Source organism: Leuresthes tenuis, unplaced genomic scaffold (assembly GCF_036924035.1).
Source record: "Leuresthes tenuis unplaced genomic scaffold, fLeuTen1.0.hap1 SCAF_9, whole genome shotgun sequence".
NCBI lineage: Eukaryota > Metazoa > Chordata > Actinopteri > Atheriniformes > Atherinopsidae > Leuresthes > Leuresthes tenuis.
This window is the reverse complement of record NW_027325363.1, coordinates 11,751,884-11,775,288: the sequence shown is the minus strand read 5'-3', so window position 1 is coordinate 11,775,288 and position 23,405 is coordinate 11,751,884. Positions and strand designations below refer to the sequence as shown.

Genomic DNA, 23,405 nt, shown 5'->3' with positions numbered 1-23,405 from the left:
GCTGTGACACCAGAAAAATTAAATTTCATGCACTTGGTTCTTGCAGTCTGACATCAATAACTTAATAGATTCGTTTGTTTTTGATATTCTGCACTGGTTACAAGTGGAATTATTACATAAAGAGGTCATGTAAACTCTGTAGCCAAGTAAAGTCATATAAATGTTAATGGAATTATTCTTAGCCAGAAAAAACAAAAAAATGATGGATTTTACAAGTTTTTGGCAGCTATTAATAACTTATGAATAACAGGCAAGAGTTGAGACCTCCACTAAGGTAATAATCCCCCCCCCCCCCCCCCCCCCCCCCCCCCCAGGTTTTCTGTTTCACAGCCACCACTGCACTGGGTGCATGACAGTTATATTCATTAAAATTTGATATAGGGAGCATTTTGATGAACAAGAATAAACAATGTAGGGAGTAGATGGCTAAAGTTTGACTTGGTGTTGAGTCTAATGGAAGAATCCGCTCACCCAAATCAATTAGTCTTACTTTGAGTTTATACTTATTACCCAAGATTGTTAGTATCATTGTAATATGTTGCTCACAGTATAATGTTTTTCTTGTAATATAAAGATGTGCTTTCTTTGTAATCAGGAGTTTTCAAGTTCCACATCTCATCGCACTGCAGTTCCAGCTGGCATGCAGACAAGTCTCTCTCTTCATTCACGTTAAACTGTGTTACAACTAGCCGTTTGTGATTCAGTGTTCTGCTGGTTGTGGAGTTACGCAGGTAGTTTCTCGCCACAGCTTCTCTTTTTCCTGAGTCTTATGATAACATGCGCTGGGAACACCAGAGAGGTGTAGGTGTTCTTGCCAACATTTATCCTGAGCAGATCAGGTTTCTTGACATTTTTATTGAAGGTTTTTTATTTTCTTTTTCTGGATTTGTCCCTGTTGAGTCCCCTGACCCCATCCAACTCATCAAAAATATTTAAAAAAACACTAGATATTCAGTCGAAGGCTGGGGTGTCTCTGAGCCTCTCAAATCCCTTCTTTGGAGCATTCGTAGAAAGCGATCGCCTCAGACCTGGGTCATTTGACTTCAACGGGAAAATCTTGTTGTGTAAACTTGGCTTAAATGACACTGCCGAGCTACAACAGTTTTCAGTAGCCAGTACTTTAGATTTTTTTTTTGTTTGTTTTTGTAGATTAATTAAAAGTGCAGATCCAAGTTCTTTATATTTAAAGTCAGTTTGTTTATCATTAGATGTAATTCATGCTTTGGGGGTTTCCCACTTACTTTTAGAGTGTTGTGCATGAAAAAATTCTGCAGTGTTAGAAAGTTGATGTTAATGGCAATTAATATCTCCCACAGAGGACACTACTTGTGAACTGGCTTGACAGCCTTGTTTTTATCCTAGACTTGCGACACGTTTGCACAATATGAGACAGAAAGTAAAGCAAAGTATTTCAGACAGAAGAAGACAGGAGGTGCTGCGGCAGTGTATAGTAAAAGTAACTCTTACTCACACATGCACATTGGGGTGGTTTAGCAGAGTGATTGTCTTTGAACCAGAACGCTGCTGGTTCAATCTCAGACTACCCCACTGTTGCTGAATCTTGTTCACCTTCACTTTAAAGTTACATATTATCTATTTTCATGTGTGAAACACAGCATGTTTCCTGTTTATTTTCCTTACAAAAGTTTAATGCAGTGACTCACCACTTCCAAACAGACCCAACTGAGTTCACTTTTAGCTCAATTTGCAGCTTTTGCTTAAAATACCCCCCCCCCCCCTCATTAACACACAACTGAGTCAAAGCCTGCAACAGTAAAAACATTGCAAGGGAAATGGTTTGCGGAATGAGAAGCAGTCAGGGTTAAAATGACAATGCTGTGAGGACAAGCTCAAAATTTGGATTCTGCATCGTGCTGGACATAATGTCTCAGACATCAGGTGGCACAAAATCAATTCTCAAAGAAATCCTAACGTACACACACATTGGTTGATAGGGAAAATGTGTGTTTGTGTGGGTGTGTGAAAGAGAATTAAAGGGTAAGCCTTTGCTATGCTTAAACATTAGCACCAGGCAGTCAGTAATCCAATCACACACACATGATCTGTGCCCTTTAGCAGGAAGCGCCCTGGGAAGCGTCTCCATCTAAGGACTTCATTACAATTAAATGAGCACATAAATAGTGCTTACATGTTAATGAGAAAATGGGAGGATTAGAAAAATGAAAGGGTAGAAAGAAGTGAGCAGCATTAATGCAAGACGTAAAGCAAGTGGATTTTTGTGGAAAACATATTTTTGGGAAAAGTTCTGAGAAAATAGTTACAGAGACTGGAGAGTGTGCATTTGGAAAGACTTTGTTCCACATGCTCTGTGCTTTTAGCATATTTATAAAGCAATGACCACAATTTGTGTCAGCTTGAGCATGGTCATAACATTCCCATAAAGAGCTGTCTGGGAGATGCTTCTTTTTTAACGGATCAAATTGGATGGGTTCAGCAATTATTGAGCATAGAGATATGAAATGACTCTCAGACAGATTAGTGTTGTCTTGGCTTTGATTCATCCACAAAAAAGCTCCCTTATGGATCAGAGTTGATTGCATGTGGAGACGGGTGAGTTCTTTGTCAATAAGAGGTATAAAAAGGCAGTAATTCAAGCAAGGAAGATAATGTGGCTAAAAAACAAACAAACAAACAAACACAAAATGCAACTGGATCCATTCTCAAAAAGCAGACACGATAGACAATGGCGCTCTAAAGAATTCATAGCTTCAGTTATCACTCCAAACTGCAAACTCTTGGCAAGCCTGAAAAGGTGTTTGATGCAGCAAAAATCTATATATCAAAAAAATGGAGGGAGAAAGAAAGTGTTGACACTGTTAAGCCTACGCTGATAGCAGCTGTGGCCAGAGGCATTTTCAATTTGACCAGCCTTCAAATGTGATATCAAAGGAACACTTCAAGGAAAAAAAATTATATTAACATTAATTTGCACTCTTCGGGTAAACATAGTGTATTTTGAGTTTTAACACAGCAGCAAACATCTATCTTCCATGTGAACACATTGTGGATTAACGGCATCTTCAAGTGGAAGAGGAGGAAATCATTCTCCTTATGGATGTGGTGTGAATGCGAGTGCATGAGGTTCAGGGAATAAACCTAAAAACCATGCTCAGAAGCTCATGTTTGCAGTATCTTGCATCTTTAAGGATGATTAATTAGTTGATGGCCAAAGGTTAAAGTCACTGTGACCTTACAAAATGCATATTGTGGCAAAACTCAGGATTTCAGACATTGATTATTACAAAATGTCACATGATTGTTAAAAGATTATGTCCAAAAGATCCAAAATCATCTTTGTGACCTTAAGACCTCACTGGGTGATCGTACAAAGTGTCCTGGTTAGGAAAGATTATGGCAGAGTTACAGCATTGTGATCATGTCCTATTTGGTCAGATACGCACCTTGAAACTTTGGTGACTGTAGATTTTCTGAGCTGACAGTGTGTGTGTGTGTGAGTGTGTGTGCGTGTGTGTGTGTGTGTGTGTGTGAGAAACATCCACATTTTAGAATTTTTGGTTCTCAGCATTGTCCACAGTTACGTCTGCGACTTTGAATCAGAATCAACAAAAGTCTTTGCCCAAAGTCTTCACTACCTAGTACTGCATAAAGAACATTATATAAGTCATTGCGTTATATAAGTATATTGACAGACATACTGGAGTGTAAACTGCAACTTGACTGGCAGAAGCATACAGCTATGGGTCATTATTTCCAGTTATTGCCTGGGCATACATGGTTTCAAGTGAAACTGGCACACCAGCATATATTGATAGGTGCTTACGTGCACTCACGCATCAAAACCCATGGGATGGTATTTCAGTCAGTTAATGTGGTGGAATATCTCTGAATATCTCTGGTTCAACATCTGATCTCACTGTGACTCAGGAGTGTTCGACAGGCTGAAAACAAGACTAATGGCAGAAGCCCAATGACAGGCTACCGCTTACACAGGCACTATAGGTTTAAGGGCCAATATCTCTTAGATTTTTCTTTTGTTATTAATGCAAACCATTATTACTTTTGTTTCAATTTCTGAAGAATGACGTCATCTGTGCCGAACACATGGCTATTGTAATGTTGTGCACTTCCTGTTAGTCATGATACAGCACTAAAGTAAACATCTGGAGTAGATAAATACTGTATGTTTCATTAGTTTTATTACAGGAATCAACCACAGCTGAATATAAACCTGCATGCTGGAAGCTTCAAGACAGAGTCAAGCAAATCGAAGAAGAAAAAACAAAAGAGCTAATCAGTTATTAGTGACCAATAACTACACTAAAGCTAACTCTACATCTGTCTGTCATCCTGTTTTTTCCTCTTAGCTCTCTCCTGCAGTAAAATTCAATCCAATGTTTATTCTTGTCCCATTTCTGGCTTATAAACTTTCTCATCTAGTCTTTTCCTCTTATAGTGTTGTCTTACGTCTCTTTGCTGAACCCGAGTTTTTCTATTTTTTTCCTCAACTTGTAGAATTTTTCCCCCTCAATTGTATTATGGCAAAAGAGTGTTGTTATCTTACTGTCCTGTTGCTGGTGTGTTACGTGGTACCGTAAAGCATAAAACCAAAGTTCTCAACGGCAACATTCCAGCCTCAGGGTGAAAAGAACTCTGAGAACTCAACTGAAAAAAGAGATTGCTTTTTTTGTTGTGTGAAATGATCATTAGATAGATAGGTCCAACTTAAACAGAAAAGCAGGTCAAACTTCGTATTAATGACATATAATGGACTACAGCTATTAAATATTGACCTATCCATTTGATGTGTAAGAAGCTTTGTAAAGTCTCCTTTTGAGGTAACTCAAGTTTCTCAGAAGAGGTGAGTTTCTGCGAAAAACATGGTACTTTCTACTTTTATTCCCTTGTTGGCATGCATGTATGAGCTGGTGCAAGTCAAAAAATGATAATATTGAATGATTTGTTCATTTCAAGTATACACATTTTTTGTGGATAGTTGGAATTTCTGACCTATTTCAGGAATTTGGACCTGGGCAATAGTGTCGAACCCAAAGGAAAAAATGAACAGTGTTCTTGGCATGCTGATGGCATGAGCTAGCAAGATAATGCTGCAGGCCAGCTCTTACATTTTTACTATATTAGATTAACATTAAATCATTATGGAAACTTTGCAGGGTCTGCAGTTGACAGAGGTTTTGTACATTTTTTAAAAACAAGCCTTGGGTTCACTTACTAATGTAAGCGTATGATGTAAGCACAAGAAAAATATATATAACTGCATATGGTCTGCAGTGTAATTCAATCATTATAAGTTAGAAAATAGTGTTTTTTCCATAAGTTACACCATTAGAGTTGTGTTTTTAAGACACTGTGATCTGATGTGACTTGAACTAAAATTAGAGTAAAAAAGGGATAAATCTTGCCTTAAATATAATAACTGCTTTATCTGACTCTGTCTGTGACTGACAGTCCTGACATTATAAACAAGTAGAGAGAAAATCTTGACTTCTTCCACTTCATTTTTTGATTCCAACTTACAGTGACATAAGTGATGTCTTTTTGGACTCAAGGGAGAGTTTGTTGTCAGCTCCCTGTGTAATTTAAGATCCATCCTCTTTCTGGTATTGATCCTGGTGTTGCCTTGAGATGAACAGTGTGATGGTGTGTATCCATTGGTGCAACATTTATGAGATAACTGAGAGTGACAGGCAATTCAGAAGTTGTGTTTAGATCTGTGAAGGCTTGTCAAAGTCAAAAGGTTACACCATAACCTTTTTTTTTAAACAGTGTTCTTGTTGCTACATTGTCAAGAGTCAAATGGGATGAGTGATGGGATAAAAAGTCTCCCTGCCTGTTCTTTGAAGCTCTCTAATGATAACTGATTTACTTATTGTGAATAATGCAAAGTTTTAAAAACTACAGTATTTTATTGCCTGAAAATGTGCATGTAAAATCTCGGCGTACCCATATGAGACACACACAGTACTGTCACCTTGAGCAGAAAAGCACCCCTGGAAAGGAGCATTTCTGCTCTGCAAGCAGAATGAAATTCCATGAGCGTGAGGCTGTGAAAAGAGCTCTGTCCCCCCTACCCCAGCTCATTACTTGCTTGCTTGTCGCTCGTTGACTTTGGAGATGTTGTAGGAGGAGACAGCTGCTGATGGCTCATCTCTTTTCCTTTTCTACCTTCATCTAATTTCACTTTAAATATCACGGAAAGCATTGTTTCCTGAAACGGATAAAACTTACATTCCTACCAATATTGTAAATTAAGTAGATTATTCTACTACTAGAACAACTTTAAATATGAAAAAAGAAATTACCTGGATCCTGACCTGAGATCTAATGTTTATCACTTCTAAGTTAGGATCTGTCCATCAACAAACCACTCATACCTTCACTATTCCTGCTGTTGGACCTGTTCTTTTGCCTTTGAAAAACACTAAATGTGTGTCAGTGATGAAAGCAAACAGCCAATAATCAGTGTTTGAGATGAGCAGTGAAAGGAGAGGAGACGCTGGCCGCTGTCCCTGCCTCCCAAGTTTCATAATGAAATCTGATGTGGGACAATAGGTGAAGAGCAGTTGTGAGGCAAAATATCTCCTTGCAAGCTTAATTTTCAGCTTCTGGATATTGGATGCGTACACTATGTGCACATGTCAGTTCTATACATGTGCATGTTTTGTGACTAAACAGCATACAAAACGTTAAACAGAAGATATATCTGGGTCATAAATTAAGTTGTATTTTCTTAAGAGAGAGCCTGACTAGCTTTTCTCTTTGCACAAAACTGTTTTCTGCAGCAACCTACTGAGCAAACAGATTTAAGTAAACTATTGGCAAGCTCCACAGAATTTATATCCCAAAAAACAGAACTACGCCTTATCTCAGAAATGTTGTTTGAGAGATTCGACCCAGTGTTAAGCTTACAGCACATCCTTTTCTGCCATCAATTTGAATCACTGTAGTTTAACAGTAAGTGTTTTATATAATTTATTGCATGCTGTTGTATTGCATTAAAAGTGGAATCAGTTTGCTGTTGGGTTATAAATGCTGTTTTTTGCCTTTTTATTTTTTCTGGTGAACTAAGAGTCACTGGCAAAGTTAATCTAAAATCCCATTTTTTAAAAATATTCTGTAAAGACAGAGGGAGAGTGAGAAACTGGCACACATATGGTTCTGAAGCTCATATTGCAGCTTAACGTGGCTTGCAAACCTGATTGTGTCAACATGCAGTGAATGCACAGGAGGCCGTCTGAAATGTTAAGCTGGCTGACACCCATGATTCATGGAATCGTAAGTCTTAACGAAGTCCCCCTGAGAAATGCTAAAATGACTAAAGACAAACATTAATGCTAGAGATCTCAATTTCTTTTTTTTTTAGCATAAACACAAGAAATAATTACACACTTAACATATAAATCAGCTGAATAATTTGTTGTACAAATAAAAATGTAAATCTACATGGATTCCTAAGAACATTCATTTTTAAAATGTACAATACACAAAGGCTGTTCCTTTCTAAACTGTCATAAACCATAACAACAACAATCAAGAGTTCAGCCATTTACATACATTTTGCATGTTCTGGAAGTTTATTACAAGGCAGTTAGTCTTAAGAGATTTACATTATGTATTATTCATTACACGATCCCTGTAAAGCAGTGACACTGTTAATGATTAAAACTCTGCCAGAGTCCCCGAAGTGTAGAAAAGGCAACATACTGATGAACCCAAAAGTAGAAAGAAAAACAAATTTATCTCTGTTCAAGGGTCGAGAGTGAACTGTCATACTCAAAGAAAAAATAATCTGTCTTGTCTCTTATGACATTTGTTGTACAATGTGATGTATTTCTCCCATTAATCTTCAGCATAACTAAATAGTGCTGTGTCTCTGAATCTTACCAGGTATTATGGAGTCACGTGAAAGCACTAGGATAGAAAACCACATGCTGCAAATCATAACTGGCAAGAACTTGTTGATGTGACTTTGTAAGAATTTCAACCAACGACAGAACATGCAATTACCCCATGCTAATGGGAAACTGCTGTAATAAGCTCATTCAGGCTTTGTGGTTAAAAGTATTATAGAAGGAATTGTTTATTTTTATATGTGAAACACAAACTAACGGCTGAACTCTAGCTGTTTGGGATACTGTATTTCCAAGAAGGTGTTGTATAAACCTCTATCCTAACATAACAGAACATGACTTTTAGTGTGTGTGGGCGTTAGAGTAAGGCATGATAATGTGAAGATTTATTCACGTTCTTCGTTATGTTTGGTACTGCTCATTCCTCTTGAAGGATATCTTACTCCGTTACTCTATACTATGCCTCAAGGCAACACAGGGAAAGTGTGTGGTCCCGTTGTCCTCCCCCTTAGTCAAGCAAGTTTACAACCTCAACGCTTATCACTCATTTTGATTAGCTGTCTACCTAGAAGCACTGTTTAGCCTGAGGCTGAGCTAGGCTGATCCATATGCTGACAACAGGTGTTGAAGAGGCAATAAATGCAGGCAATAAAAACAAGCAATGGTGTTCAATCTTGTTATCAAATGGCCTTTTACTGCAACACCTTCAGATTTGTGACTCCCAGTAGTCAAAGTATCTGCTCCTTTCACTTAAGTAAAACTAAAAGTACCACTCTGTGAAAGTGCTCAGTTCAAAGTAAGTCCTGCATTTAAGATGTTGCTCAAGTCTTATTTTTACAAAAATGCACAAACATCATTAAAACAAAACAATTCATTGCAAAAAAAAGTGTCCCCTGCAGCTTATTGTTACTATATATCATAAAACTGCAGCTTCTCATTAGAATTTTATAAATGATGATGCAGGATTTTTCTGTTCAGGTTGGTAAAGGTAGAGTTTATTTATCTATGTAAAAATCAATTGATTTTGTATTCTAAAAAAGAAATAAAATTCTGAAAAAGGTGAGAGATGGAAGGCTACAAAGGCCTAAAACAGGTGCAGTCTCCTTTCAGTTCATGAACTAATCAAAGCTGCTGTCAGCAAAGATTTCTTAAACCAGAAAAACTGCCAGAATATTGAAACAAAGCCTTTCTTTTACAACTCTCCATTCGGATTGTATGTCCACATGGACGTGCTCATGCTCGCATGATTGCCCGAGCTGACTTGCATGCAGCCACTTGCAAACCGACTATAAAATGGTCTAATAAAGGGGTTGATACACATAAAGCCCAAGATTTAAATGCTTCATATGTCATGTTTACAAAAGATTTTGAAAACCACTGCCTGCATATTTAACTCGAAAGGCTTAACTATTTAAAAAAAAAATACACACAAAGAAGTTGCTTTCTGTGAATCCAGCACATCAACATTGCATAGCAGAACTCTCATAGATACGATCATGCTGTTTTGAGATCCTTTTAGATGGTTTAGACCATTTTAGATGAAATACTGTGGATCAACTTTATGATGCTTGCAACTTAAATGTGAGGTAAATTATTGTATTAGCCACAGGACCAGCTTAGCCTTGCTCTGCGGTTATCCAGAAGCCTTCATATCAGCAACCAACACTGGGACTCCATGTGGCTTTCAGCTTGAACAAAAGAATACAAGACATTTAGAAATGACATCAAGCACATGCCATAAGAGGCTTACCTGTCCAGGAGAAGTGCACACTAGCTCAGAATCCAGCTACAGTCCAGTGTAGGTGTGGAGTTGAATGAATGGATTTACTGACATTGATGCACATTTTACTCTCTTTTTGCCTCTCTTTTCTAGTATTCCATCTTCTTTCTATGTAAGCAGTTGCCATTGTTGGTGTTATCACTTTCCCTGCAGAGACTGCCACTATCACGTCCAGCTTTTTCTCAACTCCAAACACATATACGCTCATCTGCCTAGATAGATCAGCCAATACTGACAATAATTTCTGCAGGTTGAAACAAAGCCCACAGGAGATTTGGTGATGTAGTTGTCTGGTCAGCCTACTTGAGTTGCAATTTGCTACAGGGTGATTATTGATTTATTTTAAAGTTTAAACAAAATGTTTCTGCCAACTACAGCTTTAAGAAAAAAATGTTTTTGGGGTAAGTGATGTTTTATGTATAAAATCCCTAGAATCATTTTAAATTGTTCTGTGTTAAAAAAAAAAAAACTTTTACTAAGTAAAAAGTATCCACAGCTGTCTGATAAATTAGAATTAGAATATTTCCCCTTAATGCGTGGTAGGTAAAAGGAAAATGGCATTAATTGAAAGGACTCAAGAAGCTCACATTTATCCTTAAGTACAATGATTGAGTAGATGTACTTCATAATTCATCAAGTCCACCACTGGTAGCTCTTGTTTGCTTTCTACATCTCTTGCTGTGTTGTCAATGCTCTTAGTTCACCATTTTCACCAGAGCTGCTATGAATTGTCACTGAAAGTCAGTTCATAACAATGACAGTATGCATGTTTCCACTCCCAGCCATGTCCAAGTTGGCTTAATCTCTGTAGAGCAACTAATAAAGATTCAGTGTTTTAATTATTTCAGTCATTCAAAGTAAGGACTGGCCATTAATATGAGAGAATATTGTTGATATGCTTTCCTGGGTTTTGATTACAAAATTCCAGGGGTTGCAATGTTTTTTATATCATCTGTTTTATACATCATCAAGTGGACCTGATATGTGTTGCCAAGATAACAGTCTGTTTTTTATAAGAAGGCCAAGATAAAAGCCTTGTTTCATCTATGCAAACCTGCACTGTTTTCATTGGCATAATCAGCTTTGATGTTTAATCATTTTATTCAAGCTTGATAAGAGATGCTTTTTCCACAATACTGTCCTCATTCTTGATTGTTTTTTCAGCAGGCAATAGTACACTATCACTTTATTTTTGATGACACTTTGTGACTTAAGGACAAACTTAAGGTATTCACTTAAAACAATTAAATGCTTTGGAGCAGCCTTTTTTGAACCCACAATGATGAAAATAACTCTACATACTTCTGATGTTATACCTCGCCCACCTTCCCCAATCACTTGTCTACATTACCTCAAGTGCACTTATTCTTTCTTTGTATTTTCCTCCCTTTAAGCTTGTTTTGTTTGTGCTCCATTTGTAGGTGTCCTTGAAAAAAACGTGGAGGGGGAAGCTGCTGCTCTCACCAAGGCGAAGACTCTTTACAAGTCCTGTACCAATGAGAGTGAGTCAGCAGCCATAAGATGTTAACATAGGCTAGTCCTTTTTAATTGTATCGTGTGTCTTTTTTTTTACCACGCTTGAAAGTTGTGCGTTTCATTCAGTTTATTGTATTACCAAACCATTACAAAAATGTATTCGTTTTTCAAGATAGGAATTAGTCGGTATGAGTACATGGCAATAGAAAGAAAATAAAACTATTGTGTTATTCTGACCAAAACCGGACTTTCATAATACACAAAAACAAGTCCGACCTTAATTATACTAAATTGAGCTTTTCAAAATTGGACTAACACACCAAAGTTCCACCTTTCTGTAAAAAAGTGCAAGTGTATGAATACAGCCCAATTCCCAGCAAAGCTGCTCTCACTCACATTTTTCTGTTATTTTTGTCAGATATCTAAACTCATCAGAAACCGATTAAGACCAATTAGAAAATCAGAAAAACAGCCAATTAAGACCACGTGTCAACTAATTTCAGAACCATAGCATCATCTGACAAAATCAACTAACTTGTGAATTCAGCTGACATGTACAATGATCTCCCACAGAGAAAGTTAAAGGCAGCAGAATGTCATGAATGTTTTCTGCCGTGGTGCACAGGTGTCGAACAAAACTTCAGTTAATAAATCAGTTTTGCTCCCATGCATACAAACCATTATAAGGACAGTGGGCCAGTAAAATGACCCAGTCGACCTGTAACAGCTCTATGTCTTATTTAAGGTTTAATTGAACTCAGAGGAGGAGCTCCTTTGCTCGACAAGCTGCCCGACATGTTTGAGTGGCCCATAGCTGTGGACAACTGGGAGGCAGACTATGGTATAGGATATTTTTTCACATTATTACACAGTGTGATAACATTTATGGCATTTCTTTCTTTTTTAATCTTCTTCGTCTTATTTCTTCAGGGAGAATCTGGAGATTGGAGGATGTAATTGCCAGGTTAAATGAGAAGTATGGAACTCAACTCTTGGTTAACTTTTTTGTTGGCACCGATGACAGGGACTCAAACTCGCATATCATTCATGTAAGTGCACAACTGTAACTGGAAAACCCTTATCTCTATTCATATGGCGTCTTGACCTCATCAACTATTTTTCTCGTCCATGGTTTTTCAGTTTGACCAGCAGACAAGCCTCGGCCTATTGTCCAGAGATTATTATGCCTGCAATGGTCCCTATGCAGAGGTGCGCTTACATTTCACATGTATACTCACACGTAATATAATTAATACAAATTGAAAGCAGCTCCTTGTGTCCATTTGGGTCAGTGCCACTCAATTTGGTTCCAAGTCTCCTGCAGTTTGTTACTGGAAACACAATGCATGACAAATGAGGGCATCATCTATAACATCAGTACAATAATGATTTAACTCTTTGTTTGTTTGCAGACTTTGTACACTTAACATGCTCTCATATGCAAGTGTGCGTGTGCTGACAAAAGACATGCCCGGAGGCAGCAAGTGGTGATTAAAATCAAAATGGGAAACAGAAAATTTGGTTCTGTCCCAATCCATTCCAGATGTTGTGTGACTGAAGCAGACATCCTCAGTTCTGGTTTTACTTTACAGTTCACCATCAGTTGTGATTGATATGCAGAAAGCAGCACTTGCAATAACTAAAGTTTGCTTGAGAATGTCTCACTGAGTGTATCTGTGCATATGTGCATGCTGTTACCTCTAGTTTTGTTTATGGACATACCATTAACAGGTGTGTGTTTCACAGGCATGCCGAGCCTATGAGCAGTTCATGATTGACCTGGCTAAGCTGATTCGCTCTGACCGGGGACTGGACATCAATGAAACCAGCATTAGAGAGGAGGTGGCACGAGTTATGGACTTAGAGCGGGACATTGCCAATGTAAGCATATTTATTGAGAAGACCAGTGTCGATGAAACATAATTTATATTGTTGCTTTTGAAAAATGAACTTTCCCTTTAACTGCAATTAGACATTAGCACCACATAGCTAATCAGCATAAGCAACACTGGAATCAAGCACAATACTAACATACTGTTACACATGAATGTTTAAAGCAATTCAACTGATATTTTCAACCTATATTTAAGCAGATGCTGTTGGCTAAATAGATGTTTGGTTACCACTCAAACCACGCAAAGTTACCAAAAGCCAGCATCCCTGCAGTTATTAGTTACAATAATGAAGCAGTCTGCTATGGCTGTTGGGATCCCAGACAAGTCCCTTTTATGTTACAACTTGGCTTGCGGAGTGGCAACATAAATGAAGAATAAGAGAGAATTATAGAAAAGAAAAGGTCCTTTTTAGTGAAAGAAAAAAAAGTTTAAAATGTAGTCAATACTTTGGAAGCTAAGAACGGCCATGGATTTTTTTTTAATGCACTGTTAAAGAATTATTTTGTTTTCTCGTGATAACAAATTAATTATTTCGTTATCTAGAAATAATTGATGATATGAATAAGCTTGATTTCAACCAACAAGAACTGCCATGAATGGCTACCATAGCCACTGACTGTAGCTGTAGCCTACCGGTAAGTTACACTTTAGTTTAGCTTGTTTACTTGACTGGGTTTGTTTAGGGGCTACCGGTTAGCAGATGAGAGGCTGATAAACTCCTATCTATCCGGCTGCTTCAGCTAAGGTAAACGAAAAGAAAACGATCTTCGTTATATCGAGATAACAAAATAATTAATTTGTCATCACGAGAAAACAATCTTTGTTATTCGAGATAACAAGATAATAAGTCGTTATCCCGAGATAACAGTGCATGAAAAAAAAAATCCATGACCGTTCTCGGCTTCCATACAATGCAATGCAAAAAGTAGCATTGTGAGTAGCAAGAGTGACAATCGCCTCCAAACCTCACCAGGCATACTTTAACAGCCAAGTTCACAGTACACGGTTCCCAGCTTTGTCAAATCAATGTATTGTTTACACTATACAACATGTCTCTCCTATGTTTGTGAGTTTTGAAGTTCTAGTATGCTGACACTGCAGAGCTTAACTGCGTCAAATATTCACACATAGCAATTGATTACTGCTAACTAAACCACACCTTAACCTTAATTCAGTTAGGTTTCTAATTCAGCCAAATCACAACAAATGTAATCTCAAGGCCCTTTAAAAACTTCTCTTTTGTGAAACTTATGCTTAAATCACATAGTGTGTGCAAGGCTTTTTAACCTTTAACCTTTGCAGGTACATTTAATAAAGCAAATTAGGATGCCTCTAATGCAGCACCCAAAGAGACTTGTACCTCTAAAAGGCTATTTGAGATGTAGAAGGGCGAAACACTCTTTATATGTCTGTGTTTAATTTCATGCTATAAGTGCTTAAACCTTTAGAGTTGGTGTTGGTCGGAGCTCTGTGAAACACGGACAGCTTGATATTTTCACAGACAGCTCTCATGCTATAAATCAGCTCTCTGTCCTCCATACACGAATGCTAATTGTTCTTTGGGGAGAATGACACCTTGTTTTCCAATAACACTGCAAACCTTTGCTTTTTCTTGTGTGTTTTAGTTTTACGCCGCACTTGTTTTTTGTTACCTGTATGAGCCCCCTGTCACCAAGTTGTTACCCAGACGTCTCTCCTGTCAGCATGTCTGAAAAAAAGCTGTTAACCTGTCTGATCCTAGCATGACTTTTCTCAGACATCAACAGGTCTCTGCTCTCCAGTGTTGTCATTCTGCGCTGGTCGCTGCTCTGCTCTGCTCTCTGACATGCTCACTCCAGTCGGCGGCTCATTTTTACAAGGCAGTCAAACTGTTCGAGCTCTGACATTTACAGACCCTTCTGGGACTCTAAACATGTTTGATGCTTCTTGAGCTGCACTGAAAGTGTACATGTATCAGGAAACAACAGAGTTGTGATGGCAGTCTTGCTTTTTCTTTCTTGCTTTTTCCAAGGCTACTGATACTCCAGAGGATCGGAACAATCCAGTGTTGCTTTACAACAAGATGGAACTGGGAGACCTAAACGTCAACTTCACCTTTGAAGTTGAATCAAAGGTAAAAATCAACTCTCTACAAGTTAGAATTCACTTTTATCTTTCTAATGTTTTTACTCCTCTTTTTGTGCTTTTTTCCTCAACCTGAAGGTATTCAATTGGAGTTACTTCACAGCTAAGATAATGGATACCGTCAACATCAGCATTCCTGACACAGAGAAAATCATAAACTACTCCCCCAACTATTACAGAAGACTAAACCTTGTCTTGGCTAAATACACCAAGAGGTCTGCATGTTTATATGAGTCTGTGTGTGTGTGGAGGTCGGAGCGCATGGCATGTATTAAAAACAGCTGGTCACCCATTACTGATACACCATGGTTTTGTGTTAGCAGGAAAACCTTTTTAACCATGTTTCTTCTCCTCCCAGGGATCTGCAGAACTACATGGTGTGGCGCTTTGCTATGAACATGGTGGTGGGCCTCAGCAAAGTTTACAGAGACACAAGGAAAGCTTTCCGCAAGGTACACAACCATAGCCCTGGCACTGACTTGGTCTGTAGTTAAGCACCGAACCCAGTATTCAGGACGTTGACATTTGGATATAAATATGAAAAATTGAATATTACAAAGTAGGACATTTTTTATGAGGACTTTCCCTTTCTCCAAAAAATGAGGTTTGACTCAATTTAAATTCATGATTCTTTGAATGTATTCAACTGTGTCTTCCCTGCCCATGGAAAAAGCCCATGACGGCAAATTCATTGGCTTCACGGGAGATGTTAAATTTGTCCAGTGTCCTGCTGATCCTTTTTGCGCCATGGATAGCTTTGTGGCTTCCTCTTAGCTTCTGAGAGTCGAGAAGGCAATGAGCTGTGACTGTCATATATGCACCGGTGTCTTATCTTTTGGTATTGTCTTTGTTTTCTTGTGCAGTGTTGTACAGCTGTACTACATCTAATGGCACTGTAGTGCAACTTAGAATTTATAATGTGGCTCTAGTTCCACAAATTACTGAAATTACTCTCCCAAAAAAAATGCTGATGGTCCATAGTCTGACAATGTTGAACAATAGATACTGATTAAGAGTAAGATAGGTGTTTTGTGCAAAGTCGACAAATGTCTTTGTTTCTTACTAAACCATTTACAGTGCTAATACAAAATGCCAAACTCAAATTAATGTCATCTTAGGATGGATTCTCGCCTGTTGCATGATAATTTCCTCCAAATTTATGGAGTATATTCCATAGCAGACATTACATAAGCTTATTTTACTGAGAGATCCCATGACATGTATTGGGTTAAACTGATACTAGATGCCTCGCTTTATTTATTTTGATTTTTTGTTGTGGTTGGTGCTTGTCATCTAGTTATTAGTATAGCATATTTGCAGTTGTTGACCAATTAAAGACAGAAAAAAATGTTCCAAAACAGGTTTTATGGTGTAAAATCAGATTAAAACAGATTTAACCAAGTTATCCTGCTAACAAATATCGATTATCCCAGAGAAAGCAATAATAAACACAAAGCATTAATGAAACTGCCTAGTGTGAAGAAAACATTTAGGTGATGTGGAGACAACCTGGCATTTTGGTGACATTACTAAACATGAGTTTAGTTCTCACTTCCCATAATTCTATATCCAAAATGTAGAATTATGCATTTAAATTAAAATCCTACCTTTTTATGCATATACAGGTAATTCATGAAATGTTTTGGTTATAGCCATACTAATATCACTGCCATCTGCTGTTAGACAGAAATTAATCATCATAACTTCAAATGCTGACAGTTTTAACCTACCTTATCTTCTGAATTTGAAATTACAGAGACAGACAAAGAGCCTGAGCAGTCACCTGCTCTGTCGTCTCTCTACTGTTCCCAGCACATCGTTATCACTTATGCGTTTGTTTTTCACTACTTGAGAAAACTAACGTGTGGTGTGACAATACATTAAAATGGACAATTGGTTTAGTGTTACTGTCAATACAAGTTAGTTGGAACCCCGCTGGTAGTTACGTTCCACTTAAAGAAGATTTGGATTCAGTTGCTGTGCCAGTATCTCATCCCCACGGTTCAGTGCTGAGAGCCAGGAGCTAATGTTAGATGGATGAGTTGACAAATTTAGCACACGTTAACTAATTGGTTAAGCATTTCAGCAGCAGTTCAGTAACTTTTAGCCAATTTAGAGTTTGGCTGGAGTCCAACTGTTCACTAAACAGCGTTTCCTATAGTTCCTATAGTATAGTTCCAGTAAATGACCACAGTTAAGCTAAATGGCATGTTTTTTCCTTTTAACATACAGACTGCTGTTTAGAGCTTCAGACCTAAGATTGGTCATTAACACAAGTCCTGTGTTTAAGAGTAGGTTAACTATCCTCTGCCTGTCTGTGTTACTTGTTGATAAATGAGAACTGTATAACATTTCCTGTCCATTTCTTATTTTGGCACAGCCAGTGGACCACTTACTGAAATACAGGGATAACTGGCAAAATGCAGCTGTAGAGCAGTTTTCTGATCAAAGTGATTTGATCTTTTCACCAATCATCTGGAGTTGTCAGGTCGAAAATGTAAACATATCAAATAAACACTAGATTTTGAGTAATTTTACTTCTATATTTTATAAATCTTTTCATCATCTTCCAAATCATTTCCCTTCTGCCCCATTTCTTTAAAGCCAAAGTGTAAATGAAACATATAATGGGGTTGCAAAGAATTGCCATGAGTCTCTTTAACCAATTTGCTGACTTGATCATACTTCATCTCTAATTGATCTATGTCTCGTTGATTTCCCCGCAGGCTCTGTCTGGCACTACGTCAGAGGCAGCTGTGTGGCGACAGTGTGCGCTTTATGTCAACAGCAACATGGACAATGCTGTAGGACGGCTGTATGTGCAAGAGGCCTTCTCTGAAAAGAGTAAAGAACTGGTCAGTAGAAGGGGGTTTAGGCTAAAATTTATTACATAAGACTAGATCTAATTCAAGGTAGAAAGCTGTTACCAATGCTTTTGTTCTTGGAACATATGTGCAAAATTTTATGCCATGCTCCCCTTTCTTTTAAACAACATTTTGAACTGATAACACTGAATTGTATCTGCAGAAAAACACAAAAGTAGTGTGGGGGATTTTGTATTCATGAATACAGTATGAAAACATGTGTTTCAGCCTCATCTGACTAAATGTGTTATCGTCACCTCTGTGTCTCGTGTCTCTGCCTCAGTCCTGTATTTTTTGCTTGTATCCACTGAAAGCGGCTGAACAAGGTGTCCTTGTTATCATGCTCACACCACCCACACTGTAAATCTCAACTTTGTTCCTGTGAGTGTGTGTATGTGTGCAAGCTTTGGCACGTGACTGTGTACAGGTGTCACATTGCTAGTGTGCGAGACCCCCCCGTCTGTCGTAATTCTAAGTGTCTCGGATACCATAAATTTCTGTCATCCACGGGGTGTTTGCCTACTCTGGCATTTAGATCTCATATCCAACTCCCTGCTGTGTGTGTGTGTGTTTGTGTGTGTTTGGTTAAGTGAAAAATGACACACAGCTGTTTTGAGCATGCAACTAACTACAAATCACTACCCATGTTCTCAATTGCATGGCCATGCAGTAAACATGAATGTCCTGCAGCTCTCACACATGCTTTAGTCCTCACAAACCTTCTTTAGGCCACACAGACACATGTTCTATGTTAAAATGTAGGTACATCCACTTGATCATCAGTTCAGTGTCCAATTTTCAACCATCCAGGTCCATCAAGTGCATATGGACAGTCATCAGTGAATAAAAAAAACTGAGCCCCTGGCTTTGGTTAGGGCTGGATTTTAGACATAGAGTAATATAATCAAGTAAGAGCTTTTAGAGAACTACTGAAGCTAAACTGAATGTTATCTCATAAGAGTAAACAATGTATGTTCCAATCTCTTGAAGGGAGTTTAGAGAAACCTCAGTGTTGCAAACCACAGCCTGTTGTTGGAGGCCATGAGTTGTTTTAGCAAGGGGTCTGCCACTGTTGTGAGCCACAGGGGTGCCTTATGATGTGGTCCTGAGGGACGAGAAAGACCTGGAAAGCGACCTTCACTGTCTCTGCGCTTTTTAATTTGATATCCATTTGGTTTTGATGGTCTTTTATTTTGCTTGGTCTTTTATTGGCTCAGGCTTTTTTTTTATGATACACTCTTTTTTTGTTTGCTGCAGTGAAAATGTCTGACCGGGCAGCGTTTGCACAGCATTGTCCCATCACGGTGGCATCCCTCAGTTTGTATCTCTGTATGCAGTTACATATTTAAAATGTAATTGTAATTCCACTGCGATACATTAAACAAACTATTATTTTTAAGCTCTGACATGAATACCAACATAAAAGTATTTGTTCATTTACACACATTTATGGGATTAAGATCATTTATATAACTTATTAGCTTAATGTAGTTTATTATTAGGTTTCACTATCTTTCCTCTAATTAGGAGTTTTTTGACTCAAGATAAATTGCTGTAATTGCTGTTGATTGAATCTGTAACTAATAAATGCACCTTTACAAAAATGAAAATTTTCAGACATGATATCGTTGATGATGTGTAAGCCAAAGCTTTTACTGTGGAGAAGTTTAAAATAACAGAATGAACAAAAGATGATCATTTCTGGTTGGCATGTTCCTCCATCACTCTTATTAATACATTTCTATTCTTTGTTTTCATCATTCTTTTATTGAAATGAGCTTTTATAATTTTTTTTACGTTTTCAACTCAACTTACTTAATCTTAGCAACTGTTACAAAAAAAACTATCTATAATAATATTATTAAACTGGAAAGGTAACCCAAGATCAGCAGACTCCTTTGCAGAGGATGTGTAACCCTGAGCTGCTCATTGATGTGAATATATAATGAGGCCTAATTCAAGGGAAGTGTATTTTTATGACTTTGATTCACAATCAGTAGCAAGACTGTTTAGTATGCTTTGTATGTTCTTTGATCCCCCCTGTAGGCATTGGGAGGAGAACCTCCCAAACTGCAGAAATAAACAAGCAGATTATGTTCATTTTTACATTTTTTGGCAACATTTTGTCATTGCATGTCAGGGTCATATTTTTGACTGTTGTCGCTATTTGTTTGTGTGTGTGTGGCTGCGTTTCTGTGGAGATTAGATGGAGGAGATGATTAAAGACATTCGAGAAGTGTTCATTAGTAACCTCGATGATCTAAGCTGGATGGATGCAGAGACCAAGAAAGCGGCTGAGGAAAAGGTAATACTTTAACTACAGCAATCTTCTTTTTTTTTCTTTAGAATATCAGACAGCCAAGGCATTTGCCAAATTTTTCATCTGTTTTTTGTGCAGGCCCGAGCAATTCGCGAACGGATCGGCTATTCTGACAACATCATGGATGACAAATACCTTAACAATGAGTACAAAGATGTGAGTGTCTGGGAAAAAAATGCAGTTCTAAATCTTTTTCATCATCCGCTGAATGAATGCAACAGAATACAGAGTAGCCTGAGTGAAGCCACATATCAGGTCTATGAAAACACCCCAATGATTTCTTGGCTTTTATGAGTTTTGCTGGCAAATATATGACCAAGTGTTGATGGCTCTCATCACCGCTAATCCTCCTGTTTCTCTGGCTGCGTGTTGGTGTTAGCTGAGCTACAGTGCAGAGGAGTACTTTGAAAACATCCTACAGAACCTGGAGTACGTGCAGAAGAAACGCCTGAGGAAACTCAGGGTCAAAGTCAACAAAGAAGAGTAAGATTTCCCACTGGGGGGGGGGTTGGAATTAACAAGCTTATTCCAGATGTGATGTGATTTAAAGCTGCAGTTTTAAATATTAAACGCACCAGTTAAAAATGACTTTTCATTTGTGATGCTTGTGGTGTGACCCACTGCAGTATCTACCTCATTTTCAGCTCAGTGCATTCACTTTCTCCCACACAAACTCCCACTCACATATAGAGTTCAGCTGTATATGGCAGGAGAGCTAACATTGGCCGTGGTATTAATAACTGCAGGTTAATTTGAATGTTTTAATGTTTTAATTTTAATCAGAAATTAATTTTGCCGTGCCTCAGTGTTTCTTACTTTGCCACCATATGATATTTTCGTCCTCATTTGTCTCCAGGTGGGTTACTGGAGCTGCAGTTGTCAATGCCTTCTACTCATCTAGCAAAAATCAAATAGGTATTTCACATGTGCTTGGACAAATGCTTTCATTCATAAAAGACACAAGACGATAAAATTACATTTTCAAAAACGTTTTTTATTCCTGCTGGCAGTGTTCCCTGCAGGTATCCTTCAGCCACCTTTCTTCAGCAAGGGTCAGACTAAATCTCTCAACTTTGGAGGCATCGGCATGGTAATCGGTCACGAGATTACACATGGCTTTGATGACAATGGTATGATTTTCCACTCGGTTGCTCTCCTTTATTCATGGGGGCATTTTTGGCAGATTACATTTGTCTTTGAATAGAAATATTTCCCTTGTAACTGGTACCACTTCAGAAAAGAAAAGTGCCCTGGTATTCAATTTATGCGTTCTGCCTCAGGACGTTTCTCAACGCACTCATTTCCAGTGGGTCATGTAAAGTTATTATTTTCCACTTCAGAAATGTCAGTAAAGGTTTATACTGACATTCATTCAGAAATGCAAATGAAATAGAAATATTTAATGAAAATCAGCTGCATTTGAGTGCTATGAACAATGATGATGAATGGTTAGATAGTAACAAAACATACATTCAACATACAATAGGGTCTATACAAAAACTATTAAAAAGACTAGGAAGTAACTGTAGAAATAAAAATGTTTTGTACAACTATAAACTATTTAAAAATATAAAGTGACCGTACAAGTAGTGGAAGTACCGTCACTGAGAGCTGTTGGCAAACAGCTGAGAGCTGTTAGGCAAACAGAAGTTTCACAGCTTTTTTCTTGTTCATTAGATTTTAGTGGCCCTTCTTCGACTTACCTGTTCTATGCTTTTTAGGACGAAATTATGACAAGGATGGTGACCTGAAGGACTGGTGGACACCAGACTCCACTCACAGATTCCTGGAGCTGTCAAAGTGTATTGTTGATCAGTACAGCAACTTCTCTTGGGACCTGGCCAACGGACTACATGTACGTCACCGCAGGCAGTCTTTTCTCTTAATGTTTCCTCAGTTTTCTTCAAGGATTTTATCACATTTTCCAGAAACAGTTTCTGAAATATGCTCATAAACCATGCTTTATCTTATTTATTGGTTTTCTAGCTACCGTTGCCAGCTTATCCTTCTGTCATTTCTCTCAGTTTTTCAGCTTCATCTCTTCTCCACTCCAGCCTTTAATATTTTCTGTTGACATATGAGTGCCTTTCCTTCTGTTTTTCTTTCCTCCTCTGTCTTTTTCCTTTGAACAATGTTTCTTTTATCCCCTGGGAAATGACTTCTTATATCCCAAAAAAGTGATATCTGGTATTTGCTGAAAGAGAGAGGAAAAATTAGTATCCCTTTCTCTTTTGTGCTCTGTATCCTTTTATTCCTCCTCTAGTTAAATGGTAACAACACCCTCGGGGAGAACATTGCTGACAATGGAGGGATTCGGCAGGCATACCAGGTAAAGAGTTTGAAACAAAGGAAGAAAAATGATTTATTTTTTACAGATGGAGAATGTTTTGTCTCTGTCATCTCTCTGCTAATAAGTGATAAATAGCTCAGGTCACTGACTGGTTCATTTACCGTTGTAAACACATTTCATCATCATATGGCTGCGGATTCTGTTACCTCTGACTCAGGGTGATACAAAGAAAGGTTATTTGCAGACAACAGACATGTTATGATTTAAATGCTGTTTTTAAAGTGTCACATGTGTGGCATGTGTATTATTCACTAAATAGCCAAATATATGAAAGCTTCAACAAGCGAGTTAACTAATTTCGAGTAACCAATGAGAAGTCTAGAGACAGAACTTTCAATAAGAAGTTTAACATCACATCAGTATTAATACACACCTGCATATGAAGATGCAGAATCTCGATGTAAAGGAGTTTTTGGTACTAGCAAGAAGATACTGTGTGAAGAGTGTATTGGCCAAAATACAATCACAAAATTATTATTCTCTAATGACAATACTACAATAATTTTTTTCTGCATTCTGATGGTGAATGATTTACAAAGCTGGGAGTTTTGGCTTTGATATCTGTTATTCGATATCCAAATATATGCTGAGTACATTGAAAGCTCGGAAATATTTGCCATTTCCTCCAAGGACATAATTATTCTTATTCTTAAATTGTTTAACATTTAACATACCTGTATTGTTCCTTTTTTCCAAATGTGTCACAGAAAGTTAGTAAAAGGTATGCTGTGGTATCTTATGCCAAA

General features: G+C 37.9%; 1 protein-coding gene across 2 annotated transcripts in view; it reads left to right on the top strand.

Annotated features, from left to right (window-relative positions):
* Nucleotides 1-23,405, top strand: part of LOC140314211 (neprilysin-like) — a 41,636-nt gene that overhangs the window by 14,974 nt on the left and 3,257 nt on the right. For both annotated transcript variants that reach the window (XM_072392322.1, XM_072392323.1), the window contains exons 5-20: nucleotides 11,052-11,132; nucleotides 11,852-11,947; nucleotides 12,037-12,155; nucleotides 12,247-12,315; nucleotides 12,853-12,987; nucleotides 15,013-15,114; nucleotides 15,204-15,340; nucleotides 15,484-15,577; nucleotides 17,852-17,980; nucleotides 20,196-20,294; nucleotides 20,388-20,465; nucleotides 20,689-20,792; nucleotides 21,166-21,224; nucleotides 21,320-21,439; nucleotides 22,031-22,164; nucleotides 22,573-22,638. In XM_072392322.1, the coding sequence (XP_072248423.1) occupies nucleotides 11,052-11,132; nucleotides 11,852-11,947; nucleotides 12,037-12,155; nucleotides 12,247-12,315; nucleotides 12,853-12,987; nucleotides 15,013-15,114; nucleotides 15,204-15,340; nucleotides 15,484-15,577; nucleotides 17,852-17,980; nucleotides 20,196-20,294; nucleotides 20,388-20,465; nucleotides 20,689-20,792; nucleotides 21,166-21,224; nucleotides 21,320-21,439; nucleotides 22,031-22,164; nucleotides 22,573-22,638 (1,622 nt within the window). The remainder of the gene's footprint in view (nucleotides 1-11,051; nucleotides 11,133-11,851; nucleotides 11,948-12,036; nucleotides 12,156-12,246; nucleotides 12,316-12,852; nucleotides 12,988-15,012; nucleotides 15,115-15,203; nucleotides 15,341-15,483; nucleotides 15,578-17,851; nucleotides 17,981-20,195; nucleotides 20,295-20,387; nucleotides 20,466-20,688; nucleotides 20,793-21,165; nucleotides 21,225-21,319; nucleotides 21,440-22,030; nucleotides 22,165-22,572; nucleotides 22,639-23,405) is intronic.